Source organism: Tachyglossus aculeatus, chromosome 23 (genome assembly GCF_015852505.1).
Source record: "Tachyglossus aculeatus isolate mTacAcu1 chromosome 23, mTacAcu1.pri, whole genome shotgun sequence".
NCBI classification, from domain to species: Eukaryota; Metazoa; Chordata; class Mammalia; order Monotremata; family Tachyglossidae; genus Tachyglossus; species Tachyglossus aculeatus.
This window is the reverse complement of record NC_052088.1, coordinates 36,741,467-36,768,654: the sequence shown is the minus strand read 5'-3', so window position 1 is coordinate 36,768,654 and position 27,188 is coordinate 36,741,467. Positions and strand designations below refer to the sequence as shown.

Below are 27,188 nucleotides of genomic sequence, written 5' to 3'. Positions count from 1 at the left end.
GCCACGCTGCTTCTCAAAGGCCCAGAGAAGTGTCTGGGCCTTTCCCTCTTAGCTAAGTGTGGAATTATTCTCCCCCTTTTAGACTGTGAGCCCACTGTTGGGTAGGGACCGTCTCTATATGTTGCCAACTTGTACTTCCCAAGCGCTTAGTACAGTGCTCTGCACACAGTAAGCGCTCAATAAATACGATTGATTGATTGATTGAATTAGCATGCTGGACTGTCACAGCCTCAACCTTGACTTCTCCCTCCGAACCACTCAGTGATCCTTCCCTGACCCCCAGAAACGTTTAAGGATACGTTCCTCCTCTTCCAGATTCCAGGTTCTAAAGTTTCACAAAGTGAAAAAAGTCCTTTATAGACTAAAGTTGTTCACTGTTACTGGTCCGGCAGGGGATTCCATAAAGAATAGAGATGAAAGAAATACCTAGCCCTGGCTAATCCCAGAGATTATTCATTAATTCATTTTGTTGCCCACTTGTACTTCCCAAGCGCTTAGTACAGTGCTCTGCACACAGTAAGTGCTCAATAAATGCGATTGATTGATTGATTGATTGATTAATAGATCCCCGCGCCCTGAAAGCAGCAAGTGGACTATAGCAAAGGCCCATGAGACCTCACCTTTCATCTTTTTGCGTATCCCTCTAAAAGTGCAAATAGAGACCATGGCAAATCATGTCATTTTCATCACCCTTTCCTGTCACATAAAGCCCCAACAGCTCTGCACATAAAAATCATCATGTGTAGGAACACAGCCCTGCAGACGCTCCCTAAACTGGAATCGCTCATATTTATTGAACGCTTACTGTTACAGAGATCTGTACTAAGCGCTTGGGAGAGTACCTTATGACAGAGTTAGTAGACATGTTCCCTGCCCACAGTGAGCTAACATTCTAGATGGGGAGGCAGACATTAATATAAATAAATAAGTCAGTTAACGGCTATGTCCATCAGTACTTTAGAGCTGAGGGAGAGGTGAATAAAGGGAACAAATCCAAGTGCGAGGGTGACACAGAAGGGAGTGGGAGAAGAGGAAATGACGGCTTAGTCAGGGAAGGCCTCTTGGGAGTGGTATTTCAGTAATCCATTCATCCTCCCGCTGAAGAAAGGCCATATTGGAGGACAAGAAGAAAGCAATGCATGAACTGAGAACCCGTGTCTCGACTTGACCACTAACTCTTGCCTTATTTCGTATAATAATAATAATAACTGCATTTATTAAGCACTTACTATGTGCAAAGCACTGTTCTAAGCGCCGGGGAGGTTACAAGGTGATCAGGTTGTCCCACGGGGGGCTCACAGTCTTCATCCCCATTTTACAGATGAGGGAACTGAGGCCCAGAGAAGCTAAGTGACTTGCCCAGAGTCACACAGCTGACAGTTGGCGGAGCCTGGATTTGAACCCATGACCTCTGACTCCAAAGCCCCTGCTCTTTTCCACTGAGCCATTTCGTTTTCCTCAGGCTGCTTTGCCCCACAGGCCCCCCGCTTCCCCAAAAAGTGTCTTCAGTAAGTGAGGGAAAGGCCCAGTGTCCAGAGTCAGAGTTTGTCACTTCCAATAATTTTTCCTGCTTAGAAATACAACATCCAGGCAGCCGTGTTGGGCATAGCCCATCCGGATCACCGCGGGTGGGCCCCGGGCAGCTGCAGGTTTTCTGAAACCAAACCAGTGTCACCCACTGTAATTCAGGGTCTGTACTGCAGCTTCTGGGTGGTGTTTGCATGAACCTGGAGGTGCCGCCTGGCTTTTGAGACTCAAGCGCCATCCCTCGTATTGTGGCATTCGCTCCGTTTTATAGTTTGTCCTCGACACCAAAACGTGCCGGTCCTCAGCCGCCTTCCATACCCGCCTCAAAAGGAAAGTATCGCAGAGAAAACGGGACGGTTTCACAAGCTTCGGGACTGTAATTCAGCACCACGCACGGGAAGGGGAGAAGGGGTGGAAGGGTGGGGGAATGGGGCTTTCTGAAAGAGCTGCCCTTTTCAGATTTAGCTTCCCGAAAAGGCTTTGGGCCCCCCGAAACAGGGAGATGGGGGGCCTGCCATCCAGCCCAGGGAGTTTCTGGAAAGGGCCGGTGGCATCGGTCTGACTTTTCTAAAGCACAGCAGATGTCAAGGTGGAAAAAAGGAATCTCGCTCAGCTCTGGATCCCGGAATGCTGTTGGGATCAGCAAGTATCTGAAGCTGAATGAAAGTGGGAACAGAGCGACCTGGGCGATTTTCTGTGCCACAGAGAAAAGCTCTTCTGCGGGAGAGATGGTCCCAAACAAACACTGACATGATGAGAGGGGGACAGTCAAAGCCATCTCAGGGCGTTCTGTCAAAGTATTTACAATCGTGTCTGTGATTGAGTTGTTAGTAGGGGTTGCAGATCAGTTTTATTTATTGAGCGCTTGGAAGAGCACAGTATAAAAGAGTTGGTAGATACTTCCCCTGCCCATAAGAAGCGTCTGGTCAGTCAGTTGTATTTATTGAGCGCTTACTTTGTGCAGAGCACCGTATTAAGAACTTGGGAGAGTACAGTATAACAATATAACAGGCACATTCCCTGCCCACAATGAGCGTACATTCGAGAGGGGGAGACAGACATTACTGTAAATTACGGATGTTTTCGTAAGTGTTGTGGGGCTGAGGATGGGGTGAATAAAGACTCTGAACCCGAGTGCAAGGGTGACACAAAAGGGAGAGGGAGTAAGGGAAATGAGGGCTTAGACAGGAAAGGTCTCTTGGAGGAGATGTGATTTTCATAAGATATTGAAGGTGGGGAATGTGATCGTCTGTTGGATATAAAGAGGAAGGGCGGTTCAGGCCAGAGGCAGGATACAGGTGAGAGGTCGGTGGAGAGAGAGACGAAATCAAGGTGGAGAGAGAGACGAAATCAATCAATCAATCAATCGTATTTATTGAGTGCTTACTGTGTGCAGAGCACTGTACTAAGCGCTTGGGAAGTACAAGTTGACGACATGTAGAGACAGTTCCTACCCAACAGTGGGCTCACAGTCTAAAAGATCAAGGTGGAGAGAGAGACGAAATCAAGGTACAGTGAGTAGGTTGTTGTGAGGAACAAAGTGAGCGTGCTGGGCTGCAGTAGAAAATCAGCGAGGTGATAACAAATGGATCGCCGCCCCGATTCCAGGCATTGCTTGCCTTGCTCAGTCCTGTGACAACTTCTCGAGATTATTCAAGTGTCATCCCTCTTCTGGCGCTGTTACCGGGGTGGCTTTTGGCGCAGTCGTTAGGGGCTCCAATTCCCAGGCATCGCATCAAAAATGACCCCTCTTAAGAATGCTCATGAGTCTGATTCCTTTCACCTACTGTGATTGGTGGGAAGTTATTTCCGGGAACACCTTCCTGACGGTGATATTCTTGCACCTCAGTGGGGACTTGAAAAACAAAGCGAAATAAAAAACCTGCTTTATGATGGGTTCAACATCTTTAGACTGTCAGATCCCGAACTTCGGATCCACCTGGTGGGTATTGTAGCTCTAGCGTTTTCCACTTTGTTCTCATTCCCTGCAGGGAGGAGATGAGGAGGAGAAATGTAAAGGCAGAGCCAAGGATGGCACTGCGGGTCCGAAAACCAAGGCTCGGGAGGGGAGCAGGCGTCGATCAGTCGTAGGCCTTGTAGAATCACCGGCAGGTTGCCTAGTGGGTGAGGAGAAGGGGCGGCACCACCTTCAGACCCAAAAAACCTCCCCGAAGCCTCCTTAGGGAAAAGTTTCTTCAGGCCGACTTCCGATTCTGGCTTTCGGCCGTGTTCCGCCCGAAAACCTGCATCGTCGGAGCCAGGTGTTGAGGCCATCAGGGTCGTTTAGCCTGGGCCCGGGTGGTGAGCCTTAGGTGGGGGTCTTTGTGTCCAGCTCGCTGGTCACTCGGTCCTGAGGAACAGGTGACCCGGATCCCGCCTCGCCTCCTGAATTCTCTGCCACCAAGAGTCCCCAGTGGGTGAACCCTGGATAAGGCAGGGCACACAATTTGTCCCTCAAAACATGGGTACTTTCCTGCTTTTTCTCTTGACCTTACCATCTCCCAAATGACAGAGCAGAACTCTAACCTCCCAGTCCCGGTCGACTATCCTGCCTCCTGCTTCATTGATCTTGCCTCTTCTTCAGCCCTCGGGTAGACATCAGAAGACAAGGAATATTTTCAAAAGCCACACCGTACTCTTTCCACCACGCCAGCGGTTTAAACAAAGGCTGCGAGACCACGGAGGGAAAAGGACATTGGATTTCTTGAAACGGCTTTCAGCAAAGTAGAAAGAAAGCGTCTCTCAATCCACAGAAAGCCATCCTTTCATCAAGTAGATCGTGTTGCCTTTGTGTTCGAAAAGACAGGCGGAGGTGCTCTCCCTTGCTAGGAGTTCAGTCCTAGACTGGAGCATTTTGTTCCTGTCGCTCTGCAGGCTCTTCAGAAGTTGTTCCCGAGCCACTTCTCAAACCCACATCACCTCACTGTAATCAGGCAATCCGTGAATGGTATTTGTGGAGGGCTGATTGTGTGCAGAGCGCTGTACTGAGTGGGAGGATAAATTACGGAAGAGTTGATAGACACGTTCCCTGCCCACAAGGAGCTTATGGCTTAGAAAGTCATATAGTGTTGTATAGTCTGGTTCTGCAGTTGGTTTCCCACAGTGCCAAGCAAGGAGCCCCAAAGCCAATTCATTCAATCGTATTTCTTGAGCGCTTACTGTGTGCTGAGCACTGTACTAAGCGCTTGGAAAGTACAATTCGGCAACAGATAGAGACAATCCCTACCCAACGACGGGCTCACAGTCTAGAAGGGGAAGACAGACAACAAAAGAGGTCCAGGCAATCTGGAGTCTTGGAGACATCCCGACTCTGCCGCTTGCATGCTGTCTGACCTTGGACAAACCACTTCGCTTCCCTTTGCCTCAGTCTCCTGCTCTTCAGAATGGGGATTGAATACCTGCCCCGTGCCCCCTAAGACTGAGAGTCCCATGTGGAACGGTCCAATCTGATTATCCCGTAATAATAATGATGATGATGATGATGGTATTTGCTAAGCGCTCACTCTGTGCAAAGCACTGTTCTAAGCGCTAGGGGGATACAAGGTGATCAGGTTGTCCCACATGGGGCACGCAGTCTTAATCCCCATTTTACAGATGAGGGAACTGAGGCACAGAGAAGTGAAGTGGTTTGTCCAAGGTCACACAGCTGACATGTCAACCCCAGTGCTTGGCCCAATGCTTGGCCCGTAGGGAGCGCTTAACAAACGTCACTTGCAGTAAGCCGGCGGAGCTGCCAAGTCCCGGTGCCCTTGACCGACCCTCTCTGCTGCTCCTGCCCCATCTCTGCCAATCCTGAGCCCTGCCAGCCCATGTTGGAAGAGAAGAGCCCTGCCCGGTTGGGTTGCCAGCAGAAGGGACTCCTCCGGAACCGGGGAAGCAGGAGTTGGAAAACCCATCCAAAGCGTCCTTCCTACAGTCTCCTGAAAGAGGAATAACCCTCACATCCTGGTGACACGGAAACCTTATGTGGGGCTCATTCTTTTCTCTCTGGCCTGACTCCCAGAGACATCCCTCTTCCCCCATTTTGCTGAGGGCCAGACAGCTTTATCTCAGGGGTGAAACAGTCCCATCAGGGAATAGCTATTCAGATGACTTCACTAACCCACTAAGGAAAGGATGACGGTATTTCTTCAGCCATCTTTTGGCTTATCACTAGGCAGAAGCCGTAAGGACAGGACAGCTAAGTTCCTTTGCTTCCCGTTAAGGATTCCAGAAAACCAGCAGTGACTATTTTTTTTTTTGGTGTTCATTAAACGCTTATTCTGTGTCGGCACTTTACTGAGAGCTGGGGGTAGATACAAGCTAATAATAATAATAATAATGATGGCATTTGTTAAGCGCTTACTATGTGCAAAGCACTGTTCTAAGCGCTGACGGGGATGCAAGGTGATAAGGTTGTCCCACGTGGGGCTCACAGTCTTAATCCCCATTTTACAGATGAGGTAACTGAGGCGCAGAGAAGTTAAGTGACTTGCCCAAGGTCACCCAGCAGACACATGGAGGAGCTGGGATTCGAACCCATGACCTCTGACTCCAAAGCCCGGGCTCTTTCCACTGAGCCACGCTGCTTCTTTTCTGTATCCAACCTGGAAGCTAACCAGGTTGGACACAGTCACGTCTTACGTGGGGCTCACGGTCTTCATCCCCATTTTACAGATGAGGGAACTGAGGCACAAAGAAGTGAACTCACTTGCCCAAGGCCACCCAGCAGACAGGTGGAAGAGCCAGGATTCGAACCCAGGCCCTTGCCCTCTCCACTAGGCCATGCTGCTTCCCTAACTAAGTTAGTATTTAGGCCTTCAAATTTTGCACCTGTCAAATGATCCTAGCTATGAGGAATCATCATTCATGGGACAGAGTTCACTGGACCAGCCAGCCGGTCTTGAAATTTTACAATTAATTGTTCAAAGAGATCACCATTGAAGTTTTCTTCTTAAATTTCTAAATGATGTCCTCAAGGTAGTGTATTTTTTTTTTGTTGGGGGTTTTTTCCCAGCCTGTGCTGTGTTCATTATTATTATTATTATCAAGTGCCAAGTTGTTTCCAGTTCACAGTGACTCTATGAATATATTTTCTCCAGAACATCCTGTCTTCTGCCATAATCTGTAACCTTTCATTCATTCATTCAATCATATTTATTGAGCGCTTACAGGGTGCAGAGCACTGTACTAAGCGCTTGGAAAGTACAATTCAGCAACAGAGACAATCCCTACCCAACTGCGGGCTCACAGTCCAGAAGGGGGGAGACAGACAACAAAACAAAGCAAGTAGACAGGCATCAATAGCATCAAAATAAATAAATGGGATTATAGATATATACACATCATTAATAAAATAAATAGAATAATAAATGCATATATATACAAATGCTGTGTGGCAGGAAGGGGGTAGAGCAGAGGGAGGGAGTGGGGGCGATGGGGAGGGGAGGAGGAGGAGAGGAAAAGGGGGCTCAGTCTGGGAAGGCCTCCTGGAGGAGGTGAGCTTTCAACCTTGCTAATTGTTCACCCTTTATCTTTGTTACGGTACATAAGGGGAAAGCAGAGAAGCAGCAGAGTACAGTGGATAGAGCACGGGCCTGAAAAACGGGTCAGTGGGTCATGCGTTCTAATCCTGGCTACACCACTCGTCTGCTGTGTGACCTTGGTCCAGTCACTTCACTTCTCTGTGCCTCATCAGTTGCCTCATCATCATCATCATCATCAATCGTATTTATTGAGCGCTTACTGTGTGCAGAGCACTGTACTAAGCGCTTGGGAAGTACAAGTTGGCAACGTATAGAGACGGTCCCTACCCAACAGTGGGCTCACAGTCTAAAAGGGGGATTTTAGTCATCTGTAAAATGGGGATTGAGAATGTGAGCCCCATGTGGGACAAAGACTGTGTCGAACCCATTTGCTCGTATCCACCCCAGCGCTTAATACAGTGCCTGGCACATAGTGAGCTCTTAACAAATACCACAGTTACTACTATTAATTATTAGATGGAAGCTTTTTTTTCCCCCTGAGCAATGAGGAATTGGTCTTCCCCTTTCTCTTCCTTGAGACATGAACCTCCTGAGAGCATCCAGAGTGTGGATGACAGGTCGGCAGTTTCCCCAGCTGCCCTATGGGCCAGGTCGTTGCCCAAACTGTCCCTGGCTTTAATTTCTCCCAGTTGTGGGAGCCAAGATCCCACCCTCTGTATCTTCTTCTCCAGAAGTCCAGAAGCATATGGGAGCCTTTCAAACTGGAGACTGGAAGAGGAGTAGGAAGTCTTCCCTGCCTTCAAAGGGGCAGAACGGAGGGGTTTTCTGTTTTCGGTCTCTTCGCCTTTGGAAAGAACTCGTGGCTTCCAGGCAGGACCATCTGGCTCGCGTTAGCATCCTCGTTTGTTGTTTAAGTCGCTCCCCGCCGCTGATTGCTGTGGGACGGAGGCAGACAAATCTCTGAAAGGGATTTTGGTTGTTGAGACTGATGCTCTGAGAAGCCCTGTGTGGGGTGGAAGCGGGAATGCCTCCCATTTTCTTGTCTCTTAAGGCAGGGATCTGGGGTGGTGGCTGGGGGGAGTCGCTTTACAGCAGAAGAAAGTTAGATTCCTTTCACTAGATTTTGAAAAGAGTTCTGTATCGTCACCCAGACCCCCACCCTCCCTCTCAAGCCACTTCTACTCTCCTCCTCCCCCTTTTGAAGGAGTCAGAATTTTAGCCAGGATGTGGGAGACCCGAAATCTCCCACATCATAGCTCAGAGATGTTGTACTTCCCAAGCGCTTAGTACAGTGCTCTGCACACAGTAAGCGCTCAATAAATACGATTGATGATGATGATGGTGAGCCGTGTCGGAGTGTTGGTATTGCTCTTTGCAGCAAAGAGGTCTCAAGTGCTTGTGTCTCCTCTGTTCAGGGACGGCATCTAAATCGCTTTGGGAAAAGAGCTGGCTCCCTGGGGCGCGTAGGTTCCGTTCGGGGTCTGCTAGTTATTGCTCCAAGGTTGACATCTAGAGAGTCAGGGAGTCAGAATGGGGCTGATGACATTTCCGTGCAGTAAGTCAAGCCAGCGCCTGGATAATTTGGAAGAGGTTTTCACCCCGCCCCGCGGGAAAGGCAGGAAACCTCTTCAATTAAAAAAAAGAAAAAAATTGGCGACCGTTAGATACTTTCCGGCTTTGTGACTCTGCCGCCGATTGCCGACAAGTCAGCGCTGAAAAAAGACAGAAGTCAATGCTTGCAAATTTTTAGTTCTGCTGCATGCCTTGTAGGTTATTTTTGCACCCGTACTTGTGAAGAAGTGTTAACTCTCTGTGTTTTCCTGTCTCTTAGCCCTGATGAAGAATCCTCCCAAAAGTTCATTCCCTTTGTTGGGGTGAGTATTTGCTCTGACCCGTAAGTTCAAGTTTGATCCTTTTTCTGACATTTCCCCCCCACCCCGCTCCCACCTCCCCTCGATCCCCCGGTCTGCTATCTTGCTGTCGCTTCAGGCAGCTGGGTCTTAAATCGGGATTTCATCTTCAATCGGGCCTTTCTTTACTTGAATCCTATGAATGTACTTTAGAAACTTCTTGAGATCAAGCTGAGGTATTAGCGACTAAGAAAGCCCAGCCCCGTTTTGACTGTTTTGGCAAATGGCTCGCTCTAGCTGCTCTCAACCCCTTCCTCAGTTTCGCTTCGAGGAGCTACACCACCAAACAGGCGCAGATGTCAGCCCTGGTATTTTCAAATTAAAACCCCAAGTCAAAAATTCGGGTCTCAGGGGGAAGAACCGACTGCTCTCGGCAAAGTGGTGACTTCACCTGGGTGGAGGGTCCCCGGGGACGAAAGCTTGGCTCGGACGTCCGCAGAACTTCCCAGGAGGGGAACATAACCCTGCCTTTGTGGGTTTCTTCCTGCATTCCAACGCTCATCCCTATTGCCTTTTTTCCAGAGCCGGGAATGAGCAGGGAGAACTGTGGGAAATTCTAGTAGCATCACTACTGGTTCCTCAGGGGGACGCCTAATTGAAAATTCAACTCTAGGTTAGGGTGGAGGTGGAAGGGAACGATATCGGTCAGATTAGCCGATTGTGGAGATTTAGCGAGTGTGGATTTTTAGAACCTCTAGCTTCTTCAGCCATTTTCAAGCCCTTTCTCCTCCAGAATTCACTAGTGTGCTGGGTCCGATTGTGGATTGTTACCTGAAAATGAGGGTTTTTCAAGCAACTGTAAGGCAGAGGGAGGATACAATGGTCATGGGAGGTCTTTGGCTCTGTGGCAGTGAAGTGCTGTCCTCGTCAACAAGAAGAAGAGGTTTAACACTCCCACGATGGGGCGGCTCGGTAGTGGGCTTACTGGACATGCGAGATGATGCTTCCCTGTGCCCACAGAGGGTTGGATTTAGCTTCTTCATAAAGTGATTTAAGTCATTCCTACCCCATTTACTCAGGAGCAGCATGGCCTCGTTGATAGAGCACTGACTTGGAAGTCAGAAGGATCTGGGGTCTAATCCCAGCTCTGCCACATAATAATAATAATGGCATTTATTAAGCGCTTACTATGTGCAAAGCACTGTTCTAAGCACTGGGGAGGTTACAAGGTGATCAGGTGGTCCCACGGGGGGCTCACAGTCTTCATCCCCATTTTCCAGATGAGGGAACTGAGGCCCAACAAAGTGAAGTGACTTGCCCCAAGTCACACAGCTGACAAGTGGCAGAGCCGGGATTTGAACCCATGCCGTCTGACTCCAAAGCCCGGGCTCTTCCCACTGAGCCATGCTGCTTCCCATGTCGGCTCTGTGACACGGGGCAAGTCGCTGCACTTTTCTGTGCCTCAGTTCCCTCACCTGTAAAATGGGGATTAAGATTGTGAGCTCCATGTGGGACAGGGACAGTGTCCAACCCGATTTCCTTGTATCTGCCCTTGCACTTAGAACAGTGCCTGGCACATCGTAAGTAAGCGGGGGCCGGGGTGGGGGTGGGGGTCACTGTCCAGAGGTGCTCACCAGTGAGGCTGGGAGATGTGATGGACCCCTCTGAAGCACAGCGGAAGTCAGTGTCCAGCCACAGGCCCGCTCCGTCCCATGTCCCCCTGACCAGGATATACTAAGCACCAGAACAGTGCTTGGCAAACAGTAAGCGCTTAACAAAAACCATCATCATCATCATCATTATTGTTACTCTCCCAAGCATCATCATCATCATCAATCGTATTTATTGAGCGCTTACTATGTGCAGAGCACTGTACTAAGCGCTTGGGAAGTACAAATTGGCAACATATAGAGACAGTCCCTACCCAACAGTGGGCTCACAGTCTAAAAGGGGGAGGCAGAGACCAAACATACTAACAAAATAAAATAAATAAATAGAATAGATATGTACAAATAAATTAAATAAATAAATAAATAGAGTAAAAAAAGCACTTAGTCCAGTGTTCTGCACTATGCACACAGTAAGCGCTCAGTAAATGCGATTGAATGACCAGGAAGAGCTCAGTAAATACCATTGATTGATCGATATTAACAAACAGGAACATATTAAATGGAATTTGTATATGGCATTTGTTAAGTTAAGAAGCAGCGTGCCTCAGTGGAAAGAGCCCGGGCTTTGGAGTCAGAGGTCATGGGTTCAAATCCCGGCTCCACCAATTGTCAGCTGTGTGACTTTGGGCAAGTCACTTAGCTTCTCTGGGCCTCAGTCGCCTCATCTGTAAAATGGGGTTAAAACTGTGAGCCCCACGTGGGACAACCTGATCACCTTGTAACCTCCCCAGCGCTTAGAACAGTGCTTTGCACATAGTAAGCGCTTAACAAATACTATTATTATTATTACTATGGGCGGTCGGAAACATAGTCTGGGAATACTAGGTGCCAGTAGCTATGGATCCTTTGTCCGATCAGCTCCTTCACACCCCCACAACTGCCTTGAGGACCGGGAGAGTCATCACCATCATCATCATCAATCGTATTTATTGAGCGCTTACTGTGTGCAGAGCACTGTACTAAGCGCTTGGGAGAGTCCCCAAAGTCAGGTCCCCCGGCCCAAGGGGAGTCACCTGGGGTGGCTCTCTGGGGGCCAAAGAGAAGCAGCGTGGCTCAGTGGAAAGAGCCCGGGCTTTGGAGTCAGAGGCCATGGGTTCAAATCCCGGCTCCGCTGATTGTCAGCTGTGTGACTTGGGGCAAGTCACTTCACTTCTCTGGGCCTCAGTTCCCTCATCTGTAAAATGGGAATTAAGACTGTGAGCCCCCCGTGGGGCAACCTGATTACCTTGTGACCTCCCCAGCGCTTAGAACAGTGCTTTGCACATAGTAAGCGCTTAATAAATGCCATCATTATTATTATTAGTATTATTATCATGGCCCAGGGGGTGTCGGGAGAGTCTCTTCCACTACTCCCTCATGCCCTTCGGGACTGTGGCAGCCAGTCGGCTGCTCAGCCGTGGGCTCGCCGCCGCTGATGTGACCACTTCAAGCCTCTCGGGCCGACGCTTAAACTCTGCGGGGGGAATAAGGGAGACGCGCGTGTAACCGGGGAGGCCCGGGGCTTTCAGGGCTGCAGACGTCTTCACCACCGGCCCGGCGCTTCCCCTGGAGAGACTCGAGATGATCACGAATGAGAAAACTCACGCGTCATTTCATTGCCTTCTAGGTGGTGAAAGTTGGAATAGTAGAGCAGTCCTGCGCGACGTCAGGTAAAGCGACGCCCTGTTATCAGTCAGTCCGCTCATTCATTCAGTTGTACTTATTGAGCGCTTACTGCGTGCGGAGCACTGTACTAAGCGCTTGGGAAGTACAGATCGGCAACATAGCCAACAGCGGGCTCTCAGTCTAGAAGGGGGACTAGCCCTGCTGAGAGCTCACCTCCTCCAGGAGGCCTTCCCAGACTGAGCCCCTTCCTTCCTCTCCCCCTCGTCCCCCTCTCCATCCGCCCATCTTACCTCCCTCCCTTCCCCACAGCACCTGTATATGTGTATATATGTTTGTACATATTTTTTTACTCTATTTATTTATTTAATTTATTTCTACATATCTATTCTATTTTATTTTGTTAGTATGTTTGGTTTTGTTCTCTGTCTCCCCCTTTTAGACTGTGAGCCCACTGTTGGGTAGGGACTGTCTCTATATGTTGCCAATTTGTACTTCCCAAGCGCTTAGTACAGTGCTCTGCACATAGTAAGCACTCAATAAATACGATTGATGATGATGATGATGATGATGATGAAGGGGGAGACAGACAACAAAACACTTATTGAGCGCTTACCGTACTAAGCACTTCTGCCCTAGTTCCCATCCCCTCCTTTCCCCAGGGGTGAAAGCGGTGTGCCCTAGTGGAAGGAGCTCAGGGCTGTGCTAAGCGCTTAGTACAGTGCTCTGCACACAGTAAGCGCTCAATAAATACAATTGATTGATTGATTGATTGGAAGTCAGGAGACTGGCGTTCTCATCCCAGTTCTGCCACATGCCTGCTGTAGGACTTCGGGTGAGTCACTTTGCTCGTCCGGCCTCGGTTTCCTCTTCTGTAAAAGAGGGATTCAGTACCTAATGATGATGGCATTTATTAAGCGCTTACTATGGGCAAAGCACCGTTCTAAGCGCTGGGGAGGTTACAAGGAGATCAGGTGGTCCCTCGGGGGGCTCGCAGTCTTCATCCCCATTTTCCAGATGAGGTAACTGAGGCACAGAGAAGTGAAGTGACTTGCCCAAAGTCACACAGCTGATAATTGGGGGAACTGGAAATACGTGTTTGCCTTCCCCTTTGGTCTGTGAGCCCCATATGGCTCAGGGACCAGGACCAATCTGATTGTATTATACCTACCCAGCGGTTAGCCAGAGCACGGCACATAATAAATGCTCACTATATCCGACAATTATTATTAATATTTGGTGCTTAATATAGCCAGGATTTATATAAGAAAAAGCATGGTCCCGGGAGTCATAAGGACTGGGTTCGAATCCTAATTCCTCCACTTGTCTGCAGCGTGACCTTAGGCAAGTCACTTCACAGCCCTGGGCCTCAGTTACCTCATCTGTAAAATGGGGATTAAGACTTTGAGGTCCGTGTGGGACAGAGACTATGTCCAGCCTGATGAGCTCGAATCTACTCCAGAAGTTAGAACAGTTCCTGGAACATAGTAAGCACTTAACAAAGCCATTTGTAGATATATACAAATTCCATGTTTGTTAATCATCATCGATCGTATTTATTGAGCGCTTACTATGTGCAGAGCACTGTACTAAGCGCTTGGGAAGTCCAAATTGGCAACATATAGAGGCAGTCCCTACCCAACAGTGGGCTCACAGTCTAAAAGGGGGAGACAGAGAACAAAACCAAACATACTAACAAAATAAAATAAATAGAATAGATATGTTAATGTCAATCAGTGGTGTTTATTGAGCTCTTCCTGTTCATTCAGTCGTATTTATTGAGCGCTTACTGTGTGCATAGTGCAGAGCACTTTACTAAGTGCTTGGGAGAGTAATAATACTAAGGATGATGATGGTTTTTGTTAAGCGCTTACTATTTGCCAAGCACTGTCCTAAGCGCCGGGGTAGATACGAGCTAATCAGGTTGTCCCACGGGGGGCTCACAGTCTTCATCCCCATTTTCCAGATGAGGTCACTGAGGCCCAGAGAAGTGAAATGACTCGCCCAAAGTCACACAGCAGACAAGAGGCGGAGCCGGGATTAGAACCCAAGACCTCTGACTCCCAAGCCCGGGCTCTTTCCACTGAACCACACTGCTCCTGGTAATACAGTGCAACAGAATTAGCAGACATGTTCTCTGCCCATAACAAGCTTACAGTCTTGAGCCGGAGACAGATATTAATATAAACAGTTGATCGTGTATAGTTTAAAGAGATGTACATAAGCGCTAAGCACAGTGCTCTGCACGTAGTAAGTGCTCAGTAAATACGATTGAATGAGTGAATCAAACGCCCAAGGGTCACACAGCTCCAAGTGAGAGGGAGCCGGGGAAAATCGGGGAAGGCCTCTTGGAAGAGATGTGACCTTAAATATAATATGACATCCTAATAATCACATTATACAATAATGTATAATGTATGTATATGTATTATTATACAATAATGTATAATATATATTATAATGTATTATATATATTATGCATTATAATATATATTATATGTATGTATTATACATTATGCATTATAATATATATTATATATGTATTATATATATTATACATTATATTATATTATACATTATACATATATACATTATATATAATGTATATATATTATAATATATTATACATTATTGTATAATAATATATATACATACATTATACATTATACATTATTGTATATCTATACATTATTGTATATATACATTATTGTATATATGCATTGTTGTATATATATATATATATATATATATATATATATATATATATATATATACGGTTAATGGAGCAGTGCAAAGGCCTGAGGCCTGAGACCTATTCAGTCTGCACTTGGAAAAATAGACCCCATTTGTCGTTACTTTGGTCTGTCAAGAGGATTTTCGATTCCTCTCGCGTTAACAGTCGCAACCCATTTTGCCCCTCCCAGGGAAGGATTTTTTTTTTGTATCACGCAGACCCTTCGGGACCAATTTCTCGGCCAGTTTCTCCCCAAACCCCCTTGGGGTCAGCAGCCGGCAGCCTCTCTTTCCAGAGGGGCTCTGAGACTAGTAGTCGGGATCCAATTCCAAGCCCAGGTCTGCCCCGTCCAAGGAAAAGCGAAGAAATGGAGTTTTCCCTGCACCTCCGCCGGTCTGGCTAGTGGTCGTTGGCCTGCCCCGTCCCCCTAGGTTTCTGGGACCAATTCCCCTCCCCATCCCTCAGCTGTTGGGGCGAGGATCATCATCAATCGTATTTATTGAGCGCTTACTGTGTGCAGAGCACTGTACTAAGCACTTGGGAAGTACAAGTTGGTAACATATAGAGACGGTCCCTACCCAGCAGTGGGCTCACAGTCTAAAAGGGGGAGACAGAGAACAAAACCAAACATACTAACAAAATAAAATAAATAGAATAGATATGGACAAGTAAAATAAATCAATAAATAGAGTAATAAATATGTAGAAACACATGCAGCTGCAGAGGATATAACATATGAGGATGCAGCTTCAGAGCGCTCCTCACCACGAGAAGCAGCACGATCTAATGGATAGAGCACGGGCCTGGAACTCAGAAGACCCGAGTTCTAATCCAAGCTCCTCCACTTGTCCCCCCCTTTTCGACTGTGAGCCCACTGTTGGGTAGGGACTGTCTCTATATGTTGCCAATTTGTACTTCCCAAGCGTTTAGTACAGTGCTCTGCACATAGTAAGCGCTCAATAAATGCGATTGATGATGATGATGATGATGCTGTGGCACCTTGGGTAAGTCCCTTCAAGCAAGGCGTAGTAGCTAGAGCACAGGTCTGGGACTCAGAAGGTCATAATAATAATAATAATAATAATGATGGCATTTATTAAGCGCTTACTATGTGCAAAGCACTGTTCTAAGCGCTGGGGAGGTTACAAGGTGATCAGGTTGTCCCACGGGGGGCTCACAGTCTTCATCCCCATTTTCCAGATGAGGTCACTGAGGCACAGAGAAGTTTAGTGACTTGCCCAAAGTCACACAGGTGACAGGTGGCGGAGCCGGGATTTGAACCCGTGACCTCTGACTCCAAAGCCCGGGCTCTTCCCACTGAGCCACGCTGCTTCTCTGGGTTCTCGTGGGTTCTACTCCCGGCTCTGCCACTTGTTTACTGCGTGAAGTCACTTCACTTCTCTGGGCCTCAGTTCCCTCGTCTGGAAAATGGGGATTGAGACTGTGAGCCTCATGTGGGACAGGGACTGCGTCCAACCCGTTTTGCTTGTATCTTCCCCGGCGCTTAGTACAGTGCTTGGCACATAGTAAGCGCTTAACAAATACCACAGTTATTATCTTCTAGACCGTGAGCCCCTTGTCGGGTAGCGATTGTCTCTGTTGCCGTATTGTACTTTCCAAACGCTTGGTACAGTGCTCTGCGCACAGTAAGCGCTCAATAAGTACGATTGAATGAATGAATTCCCTCATTTGCAAAATGGGGGTTCAATACCTGTTCTCCCTCCTACTTCGACTGTGAACCCCCTCTGGGGCCTGATGATATTGTATCCCCTCCAGCACTTAGTAGAGTGCTTGGCACATAGTAAGCACTTAACAAATACCCCAATTAGTATGATGATTATGATATGATTATATATATATATATATACACATATATTTATGCATATACATTATTATATATATGATATGATTAAGATATTAGAAGCAGCGTGGCTCAGTGGAAAGAGCCCGGGCTTAGGAGTCAGAGGTCATGGCTTGGCACATAGTAAGCACTTAACAAATACCCCAATTAGTATGATGATTATGATATGATTATATATATATATATACACATATATTTATACATATACATTATTATATATGTGATATGATTAAGATATTAGAAGCAGCGTGGCTCAGTGGAAAGAGCCCGGGCTTTGGAGTCAGAGGTCATGGCTTGGCACATAGTAAGCACTTAACAAATACCCCAATTAGTATGATGATTATGATATGATTATATATATATATATACATATATTTATACATATACATTATTATATATATGATATGATTAAGATATTAGAAGCAGCATGGCTCAGTGGAAAGAGCCCGGGCTTTGGAGTCAGAGGTCATGGCTTGGCACATAGTAAGCACTTAACAAATACCCCAATTAGTATGATGATTATGATATGATTATATATATATATATATATATATATATATATATATATACACACACATACATTTATACATATACATTATTATATATATGATATGATTAAGATATTAGAAGCAGCATGTCTCAGTGGAAAGAGCCCGGGCTTTGGAGTCAGAGGTCATGGCTTGGCACATAGTAAGCACTTAACAAATACCCCAATTAGTATGATGATTATGATATGATTATATATATACATATATTTATGCATATACATTATTATATATATGATATGATTATGATATTAGAAGCAGCGTGGCTCAGTGGACAGAGCCCGGGCTTTGGAGTAAGAGGTCATGGGTTTGAGTCCCGGCTCCGCCACGTGTCTGCTGTGTGACCTTGGGCAAGTCACTTAACTTCTCGGAGCCTCAGTGACCTCACCTGTAAAAGGGGGATGATGACTGGAAGCCCCACGTGGGCCAACCTGATCACCTTGTATCCCCCCCAGCGCTTAGAACAGTGCTTTGCACATAGTAAGCGCTTAACAAATGCCACCATTATTATTATTATTATATGAGAAGCAGCGTGGCTCAGTGGAAAGAGTCCGGGCTTTGGAGTCAGTGGTCATGGGATCAAATCCCGGCTCCGCCAGTTGTCAGCTGTGTGGCTTTGGGCAAGTCACTTCACTTTTCTGTGCCTCAGTGACCTCCTAGGTAAAATGGGGAGGAAGACTGGGAGCCCTCCGTGGGACAACCTGATCACCTTGTAACCTCCCCAGCGTTTAAAACGGTGCTTTTGCATATAGTAAGCGTTTAATAAATGCCATCATCATCATCATCATCATCAATCGTATTTATTGAGCGCTTACTGTGTGCAGAGCACTGTACTAGGCGCTTGGGAAGTACAAATTGGCAACATATAGAGACAGTCCCTACCCAACAGTGGGCTCACAGCCTAAAAAATGCCATCATTATTATTATTAACAAGTAGCCCAATTATTACGATGATGATTATTATCGGTGACTTGGCTCTTTCCGTCCAGGTGATTCGGATGATGCGGCACCCTCCAGCTCCACCGTTCTTTCCTCCACGCCCCCTTCGATGTCTCCTGCTGGAAAGGAAGCTTCTCCCACCCCACCCTCCTCTCCATCCGTGACCGGCAGCTTTTCTTCGCCCAGGTAAATCCTCTTCCGTCTCCGGCTCCTGTCGTCCAAATCAGAACTGTGGCGCGGGTCCCTGGCTCTTCTTCCCAACTCCCAGTAACGAGCCCATGAGCTTCAGTCAAGCAGCGGTATTTATCGAGCGCTCGCTGGGCGCAGAGCACGGTACTGTCAATCAATCAATCAATCCTATTTATTGAGCGCTTACTGAGTGCAGAGCACTGGACTAAGCGCTTGGGAAGTACAAATTGGCAACAGATAGAGACAGTCCCTACCCAACAGTGGGCTCACAGTCTGTACTAAGCGCTTGGGAGAGTACGCGACAACAGAATTAGCGGACACGTGCTCTGCCCGTACGTGCTGACAGTCTGCGGGGGAGGCAGACAGTAACGTGAATAACTGATTAATTTAAAATGCATAATTTAAAGGTAATAAGTTACCTCATCGGTAACACGGGGATTGAGACTGTGAGCCCCACGTGGGACAGGGACTGTGTCCAACCCAGTTTGCTTGTATCCACCCCAGCGCTTAGTAATAATAATAATAATGATGGTATTTGTGAAGCGCTTACTGTGTGCCAAGCACCGTTCTAAGCGCCGGGGTAGATACCAGGTCATCAGGTTGTCCCACGCGGGGCTCACCGTCTTAATCCCCATTTTACAGATGACGTAACTGAGGCCCAGAGAAGTGAAGTGACTTGCCCAAAGTCATGCAGCTGATGAGTGGCGGAGCCAGGATAAGAACCCATGTCCTCTGCCACCCAAGCCCATGCTCTTTCCTCGAAGCCACGCTGCTTCTCATAATTATGGTATTTGTTAAGTGCTTTAAAAAAAAAAAAGTGGCCCTATAGCTCAGGGGTTAGAGCACTGGTCTTGTAAACCAGGGGTCATGAGTTCAAATCTCACTAGGGCCTTCTATACTACTTTTTTCTTCTCGACTGTGAGCCCGTTGCTGGGTAGGGACCATCTCTATATGTTGCCAACTTGTACTTCCCAAGCGCTTAGTACAGTGCTCTGCGCACAGTAAGAACTCCATAAATACGATCGAATGAATGAATGAATGTTGGACACAGTCCCTTGTCCCACGTGGGGCTCACAGACTCAATCCCCGTTTTACAGACGAGGTAACTGAGCCCCAGAGAAGTGAAGTGACATACTCAAGATCACACAGCAGACAAGTGACAGAGCCGGGATTAGAACCCATGACCTCCTGACTCGCAGGCCTGTGCTTTCTCCACTACACCACGTAGTACAGCACCTGGCACATAGTAAGCACTTAACAAATACCAGTTATTAAGTGCTATGGGGTCGGGCGTGGGGAGAAGATTAAAGGTTTAAGGTCACAGATCGAAGTGCAGTTCAATGTCCCTAGTGCCCTTCTCAGCCAGACTGAGCCGGCCGTGGGCAGGGCCCCGGTCATGTAATAATAATAATAATAATAATAATGGCATTTATTAAGCACTTACTGTGTGCAAACCACTGTTCTAAGCGCTGGGGAGGTTACAAGGTGATCAGGTTGTCCCACGTGGGGCTCACAGTCTTCATCCTCATTTGACAGATGAGGGAACTGAGGCCCAGAGAAGTGAAGTGACTTGCCCAAAGTCACACAGCTGACAATTGGGGAGCCAGGATTCGAACCCATGACCTCTGACTCCAAAGCCCGGGCTCTTTCCACTGAGCCACGCTGGGTAGCTCCTGGGCAGACCGTCAGACCCACAGAAATAATGATAATAATGGCATTTATTAAGCACTTACTATGTGCAAAGCACTGTTCTAAGCACTGGGGAGGTTACAAAGTGATCAGGTTGTCCCCCGAGGGGCTCCCAGTCTTAATCCCCATTTTACAAATGAGGTAACTGAGGCCCAGAGAAGTGAAGTGACTTGCCCAAAGTCACACAGCTGATAGTTGGTGGAGTCAGGATTCAAACCCATGACCTCTGACTCCAAAGTCCGGGCTCTTTCCACTGAGCCACGCTGGGTAGCTCCTGGGCAGACCGTCAGACCCACAGAAATAATGATAATAATGGCATTTATTAAGCACTTACTATGTGCAAAGCACTGTTCTAAGCGCTGGGGAGGTTACAAGGTGATCAGGTTGTCCCACGGGGGGCTCACAGTCTTCATCCCCATTTGACAGATGAGGGAACTGAGGCCCAGAGAAGTGAAGTGACTTGCCCAAAGTCACACAGCTGACAATTGGGGAGCCAGGATTTGAACCCTTGACCTCTGACTCCAAAGCCCGGGATCTTTCCACTGAGCCACAGTGGGTAGCTCCTGGGCAGACCGTCAGACCCACAGAAATGATAATAATAATAATAATAATAATAATAGTATAATAGTAATAATAATGGCATTTATTAAGCACTTACTATGTGCAAAGCACTGTTCTAAGCACTGGGGAGGTTACAGAGTGATCAGGTTGTCCCCCGAGGGGCTCACAGTCTTCATCCCCATTTTACAAATGAGGTAACTGAGGCACAGGGAAGTGAAGTGACTTGCCCAGAGTCACCCAGCTGACAGTTGGCGGAGCCGGCATTCGAACCCATGACCTCTGACTCCAAAGCCCGGGGATCTTTCCACTGAGCCACGCCGCAAATCTCTGCAACCATCAGCTTTCGTCTCCTGTTCAAAAGTCTTGGCCAAAGCGTTTGGACGGTGGAGACTGCAGGTTGAAATAAATAATCAAGCAGCGAGAACCTGGGTGGCCTGGAGGAAACAGCACGGGCATTTGGGAGTCGCGGGATCTGGGTTTTCATTCCGGCTCTGCCCCGTCTATTGTTTTACCCTGGGCAAGTCATTTAATCTCCTTCCCTTCCCCTCAGCACCTGTATATATGTATATATGTTTGTACATATTTATTACTCTATTTATTTATTTATTTATTTTGCTTGTACATATCTATTCTATTTATTTTATTTCGTTAGTATGTTTGGTTTTGTTCTCTGTCTCCCCCTTTTAGACTGTGAGCCCACTGTTGGGTAGGGACTGTCTCTATATGTTGCCAATTTGGACTTCCCAAGCGCTTAGTACAGTGCTCTGCACATAGTAAGCGCTCAATAAATGCGATTGATGATGATGATGATGATTTAACTGCTGTGTGAAAGCTGCGTGGCTTTAGGGATAATGATGATGATGGCATTTATTAAGCGCTTACTACGCGCAAAGCACCGTTCTAAGCGCTGGGGAGGTTACAAGGTGATCAGGTTGCCCCACGGGGGGCTCACAGGCTTCATCCCCATTTGACAGATGAGGGAACTGAGGACCAGAGAGGTGAAGTGACTTGCCCAAAGTCACACAGCTGACAAGTGGAAGCAGCAGCATGGCTCGGTGGAAAGAGCCCGGGCTTTGGAGTCAGAGGTCATGGGTTCGAATCCCGGCTCTGCCAATTGTCAGCTGTGTGACTTTGGGCAAGTCACTTCACTTCTCTAGGCCTCCGTTACCTCATCGGTAAACTGGGGATGAAGATTGTGAGCCCCGCTGTGGGACAACCTGATCACCTTGTCACCTCCCCAGCGCTTAGAACAGTGCTTTGCACATAGTAAGCGCTTAATAAATGCCATCATCATCTTCATCAAGTGGTGGAGCTGGGATTTGAACCCCCGACCTCTGACTCCAAAGCCCGTGCTCTTTCCACTGAGCCACACTGCTTCTCTGGTGGCTAGAAGCAGCGTGGCTCAGTGGAAAGAGCCCGGGCTTTGGAGTCAGAGGTCATGGGTTCAAATCCCAGCTCTGCCACCTGTCAGCTGTGTGACTGTGGGCAAGTCACTTCACTTCTCTGTGCCTCAGTTACCTCATCTGTAAAATGAGGATTAAAACTGTGAGCCCCCTGTGAGACAACCTGATCACCTTGTAACCTCCCCAGCGCTTAGAACAGTGCTTTGCACATAATAAGCGCTTAACAAATACCATTATTATTATTATTATTATAGAGCATGGGCCTTAGGAGTCAGAAGGAACTGGATTCTAACCCCGGCCCTACCACTTGTCTGCTGTGTGACCTTGGGGAAGTCATTTCACTTCTCTAAGCCTCAGTTCCCTCATCTGTAAAATGGGGATTAAGAGGATGTGGGACAGAAACTGTGCCCAACCTGATTAACTTGTATCTACTGTAGTGCTTAGAACAGTGCTTGGCACATAGTAAGCACCCATCAAGTGCCATTATTTGTGAAGTGGTGATCCACTACCTGTTTTTCCATCTGCTTAGACTGTGAGCCCCGTGTGGGTCAGGGACTGTGTCAATCAATCAATCAATCAATCAATCGTATTTATTGAGTGCTTACTATGTGCAGAACACTGTACTAAGCGCTTGGGAAGTACAAATTGCCAACACATAGAGTTGGCAACACAATTGGCAAACACAAATTGGCAACACATGTCCAACCTGACTCACTTGTATCTACCCAGCACTGAGAATAATGCTTAACACACAGTAAGTGCTTAATAAATGCCATTATCATCATCATCAATCGTATTTATTGAGCGCTTACTGTGTGCAGAGCACTGTACTAAGCGCTTGGGAAGTACAAATTGGCAACATATAGAGACAGTCCCTACCCAACAGTGGGCATTATTGTTATTGTTTGTACTTATCGAGTGCTTACTGTGTGCAGAGTACTGTAGTAGTCGCTTGATATATCCAGTTGATACAGTCCCTGCTCCCGAGGAATTTACGGTCTAGCGGGAGAGAAAGATATTAAAATAAATTACAGATAAGAGGAGAGGGACTTCCTGTATTCCCTGCTAGAGGATTTTTTTCACGGTATTTGATTCACTTGTATCTACCCAGCACTTAGAACAAATGCTTAACACACAGTAAGTGCTTAATAAATGCCATTATTGTTATTGTTTGTACTTATCGAGTGCTTACTGTGTGCAGAGTACTGTAGTAGTCGCGTGATATATCCAGTTGATACAGTCCCTGCTCCCGAGGAATTTACGGTCTAGCGGGAGAGAAAGATATTAAAATAAATTACAGATAAGAGGAGAGGGACTTCCTGTATTCCCTGCTAGAGGATTTTTTTCATGGCATTTGATTCACTTGTATCTACCCAGCACTTAGAAGAAATGCTTAACACACAGTAAGTGCTTAATAAATGCCATTATTGTTATTGCTTGTACTTACCGAGTGCTTACTGTGTGTAGTAGTAGCTTGATATATCCAGTTGATACAGTCCCTGCTCCCGAGGAATGTACCGTCTAGCAGGAGAGAAAGATATTAAAATAAATTACAGATAAGAGGAGAGGGACTTCCTGTATTCCCTGCTAGAGGATTTTTTTCATGGGATTTGTTTCATGGTATTTATTGGTATTTGCATCAGGCACTGTACTAAGCGCAGGGGTAGAGAAAAGCTCAGATTGGACATAATCCAAGTCCCACGTGGGGCTTACAGTCTTAGTCCCCATTTTACCGATGAGGTAACTGAGGCCCAGAGAAATGAAGTGACTTGCCCAACTTCATCATCATCATCATCATCATCAATTGTATTTATTGAGCGCTTACTATGTGCAGAGCACTGTACTAAGCGCTTGGGAAGTACAAATTGGCAACATATAGAGACAGTCCCTACCCAACAGTGGGCTCACAGTCTAAAAGACACACAGCAGGACTTCACAACTTCACAAAGACACAACTTCACACAGCAGAAAAGTGGCGGAGCCGGGATTAGGACTCAGATCCTCTGACCTATCCGTCAGTCAGTCGGTCGAATTTATTGAGCGCTTAATGTGTGCAGAGCACTGTATTAAGTGCTTGGGAGAGGATGGTTTTATAACAATATCACAGATACATTCCTTGCCCACGAGGAGCTTACCATCTAGATGGGGGAGACAGGCATTAATGTAAATAAATTACATTATAAAGACTGTGAGCCCACTGTTGGGTAGGGACTGTCCCTATATGTTGCCAACTTGTACTTCCCAAACGCTTAGTACAGTGCTCTGCACACAGTAAGCGCTCAATAAATACAATTGATTGATTGATTGATTAAATAAATGAATTACAGATATGGGGCTTCAGCCTCATGCCCTTTCCACTGGAGGCCACACTGATTTGGGGCAAGCCGCAACGGCAGACACTTAAGTTTTTACTGCGCGGAAGAAGGCAATGGTAAACCAGCATGGCTTAGTGGAAAGAGGTTGGGCTTGGGAGTTGGGGGTCGTGAGTTCTAATCCTGGCTCGGCCACTTGTCTGCTGTGTGACGTTAGGCAAATCACTTGACTTCTCTGTGCCTCAGTTACCTCATCTGTAAAATGAAGATTTAGGCTGCGATCCTCTTGTGGGACAGCCTGCTTACCTCGTATCTACCACGGCGCTTAGAACAGTGCTTGGCACAAAGTAAGCGCTTAACAACTACCGTAATTATTATTATTATTATTAAACTACTTCTGTGTTTTTTACCAAGAAAATCCCATGGATGAAAATCCATAAAAGTCACTACGAATCGGAAACACCTTGACGGCATTTGATGATAATGATGTGTATGTGTGTGTGTGTGTTTTGAGGCAGGTGGTGGGGGTGGCCTTAGCAGTCAGGCGAGAGAAAAGAAAATAATGGAAAGTGAATTGACCCTTTTCCCCCTGTTCTCCCTTCCAGCCAAAGTGCTGGTGCTGAATTGATGGGCCTGCAGGTCGATTATTGGATCGCAGCGCAGCCCATGGAAAAGAAGAAAGACCCAGAGAAGAAAGATCTTCCCACTGCCAAAAACACACTGAAATGCACTTTCCGGTCTCTCCAGGTCAGCAGGCTGCCCTGTAGCGGGGAGGCAGCAGCCACTCCAACCATGTCCATGACGGTCGTCACAAAGGAAAAGAACAAAAAAGGTAAGGAGGGGAGAACTCGCCCAGGGAACGGCCGTGCGACTTGGGCCAGGAGTTGAGCAGGATCGGGGGTACGGTGGAATCGGGCAGGAGCCGGGATCCACGGAAGCAGTGTGGCCTAGTAGATAGAGCCCGGGCCTGGGCGTCGGAGGACCGAGGTTCTAATCACGGCTTTGCCACTTGCCCGCCGTTGTGACCTCAGGCAAGGCCCATCACTTCTCTGCCTCAGTTCCCTTCTCTTCAGAATGGGGATTCAGTATGTTGTTCTCCCTCCTACTTACCCTGTGAGCCCCACGTGGCACAGGGACTGCGTCCAACATGATTATCTTGAATAATAATAATAATGATGGCATTTATTAAGCGCTTATTATGTGCAAAGCACGGTTCTAAGCGCTGGGGAGGTTACAAGATGATCAGGTTGTCCCACAGGGGGCTCACAATCTTCATCCCCGTTTTACAGATGAGGGAACTGAGGCCCAGAGAAGTGAAGTGACTTGGCCAAAGTCACACAGCTGACAGGTGGCAGAGCCGGGATTTGAACCCATAACCTCTGACTCCAAAGCTTGTGCCCTTTCCACTGAGCCACGCTGCTTGAATCTTCCCCAGGGCTTAGAACAGTGCTTAGCAAATATCATTATTATTTTTATTATTATCATTATTACTACTTGGATGCTGGTAGACTGACTGGGTTCTCGGAGCCGCATTGTGCAACTAGATTGAGAAGCACAGAAAGAGCATGGGCCTGGAAATCAGAGGACCTGGGTTCTAGACTATTTGTTGCCGAATGGTACTGTTTATTGCCGAATTTTACTTTCCAAGCGCTTAGTACAGTGCTTACACACAGTAAGAGCTCAATAAATACGATTGAATGAATAATCCCAGCCCCGCTGCTTGTCTGCGGTGTGACCTTGGGCAAGTCGCCTCACGTCTCTGGACCTCAGTTCCCTCATCTGCAAATTGGGAGATTAAGACTATGATCCTATGTGGGACAGGGGCCGCGTTTGACCCAATTATCTCGTGTCTGCCTGCCTTCGGTCATTCCTCAACTCCACTGACCTTCTGCTCCACCCCTCCTCACCCACTCACCAACTGGGACACACGCACAATCTGTCCCTCATCCCTGGACCCCAATGACCTGGCCACTAGTACATCAACAAAATCACCAGTATCAGGCGAGATCTCCCGAAAATCTCCCCAGCCCCTCTCCAGTCCCTCCCCTCTCCTGCCCCTCCTTCAACTCTCCCATCTTTCCCAGCGGTATCGCTAGAGGAAATCCCCTGCCTTCTCTCAAAATCCACTCCTTCCTCCTGTGCATCCAACCTCATTCCTTTTTACTGCATCAGAATACTTGCACCCTCCCTTACTGCCATCTTCAACTGTTCACTCGCCAATGGCTTCTTCCCCACTGCTTTTAAACATGCCCAAATCTCCCCATCCAAAAAAAAAAAAAAACCAACCCCTTGACCCGTTGACCCCACAGCTCCCTCCAGTTATCGCCCCATCTCCCTCCTACCATTCCTTTCCAAACTCTCTGAACAAGCTGTCTACACCCACTGACTCCATTTCCTCTCCTCCAATTCTCTCCTTGACCCCCTCCAGTCTGGCTTCTATCCCCTTCACTCCATAAAATCCACCCTCTGAAAGGTCACTGATGATCTCCATCTTGCCAAATCCAACGGCCTCTACCCCATCCTAATCCTCATCGACCTCTCTGCTGTCTTTGACGCCGTCAACCACTCCCTTCTGGAAATGTTATCCAACCTTGACTTCTCTGACTCTGTCCTCTCCTTGTTCTCCTCCTATCTCTCTGGCCACTCATTTTCAGCCTCTTTCGCAGGCTCCTTCCCTCCCTCCCATCCCCTAACCGTGAGTGTCCCTCAAGGTTCAGTTCTGGGACCCCTTCATTTCTCCATCTACACCCACTCCCTTGGAAGACTCATTCTCTCGCAAGGCTTCAACTATCACCTCTGTGCTGATGACACCCAAATCTCCATCTCCAGCCCTGATCTCTC

The 27,188-nt window shown here is 47.3% G+C and overlaps 1 protein-coding gene and 1 non-coding gene across 14 annotated transcripts in view; both read left to right on the top strand.

Moving 5' to 3' along the window:
* Window positions 1-27,188, top strand: part of PACS2 (phosphofurin acidic cluster sorting protein 2) — a 238,099-nt gene that overhangs the window by 199,802 nt on the left and 11,109 nt on the right. For 12 of the 13 annotated variants that reach the window (XM_038765675.1, XM_038765667.1, XM_038765666.1 and 9 more), the window contains 4 exons: window positions 8,824-8,866; window positions 12,119-12,161; window positions 18,244-18,379; window positions 24,953-25,179. In XM_038765675.1, the coding sequence (XP_038621603.1) occupies window positions 8,824-8,866; window positions 12,119-12,161; window positions 18,244-18,379; window positions 24,953-25,179 (449 nt within the window). The remainder of the gene's footprint in view (window positions 1-8,823; window positions 8,867-12,118; window positions 12,162-18,243; window positions 18,380-24,952; window positions 25,180-27,188) is intronic. The other variant, XM_038765672.1, reaches the window with a different exon arrangement.
* Window positions 19,202-19,274, top strand: TRNAT-UGU. The gene has a single exon. It is a non-coding gene; the product is annotated as a tRNA-Thr (tRNA).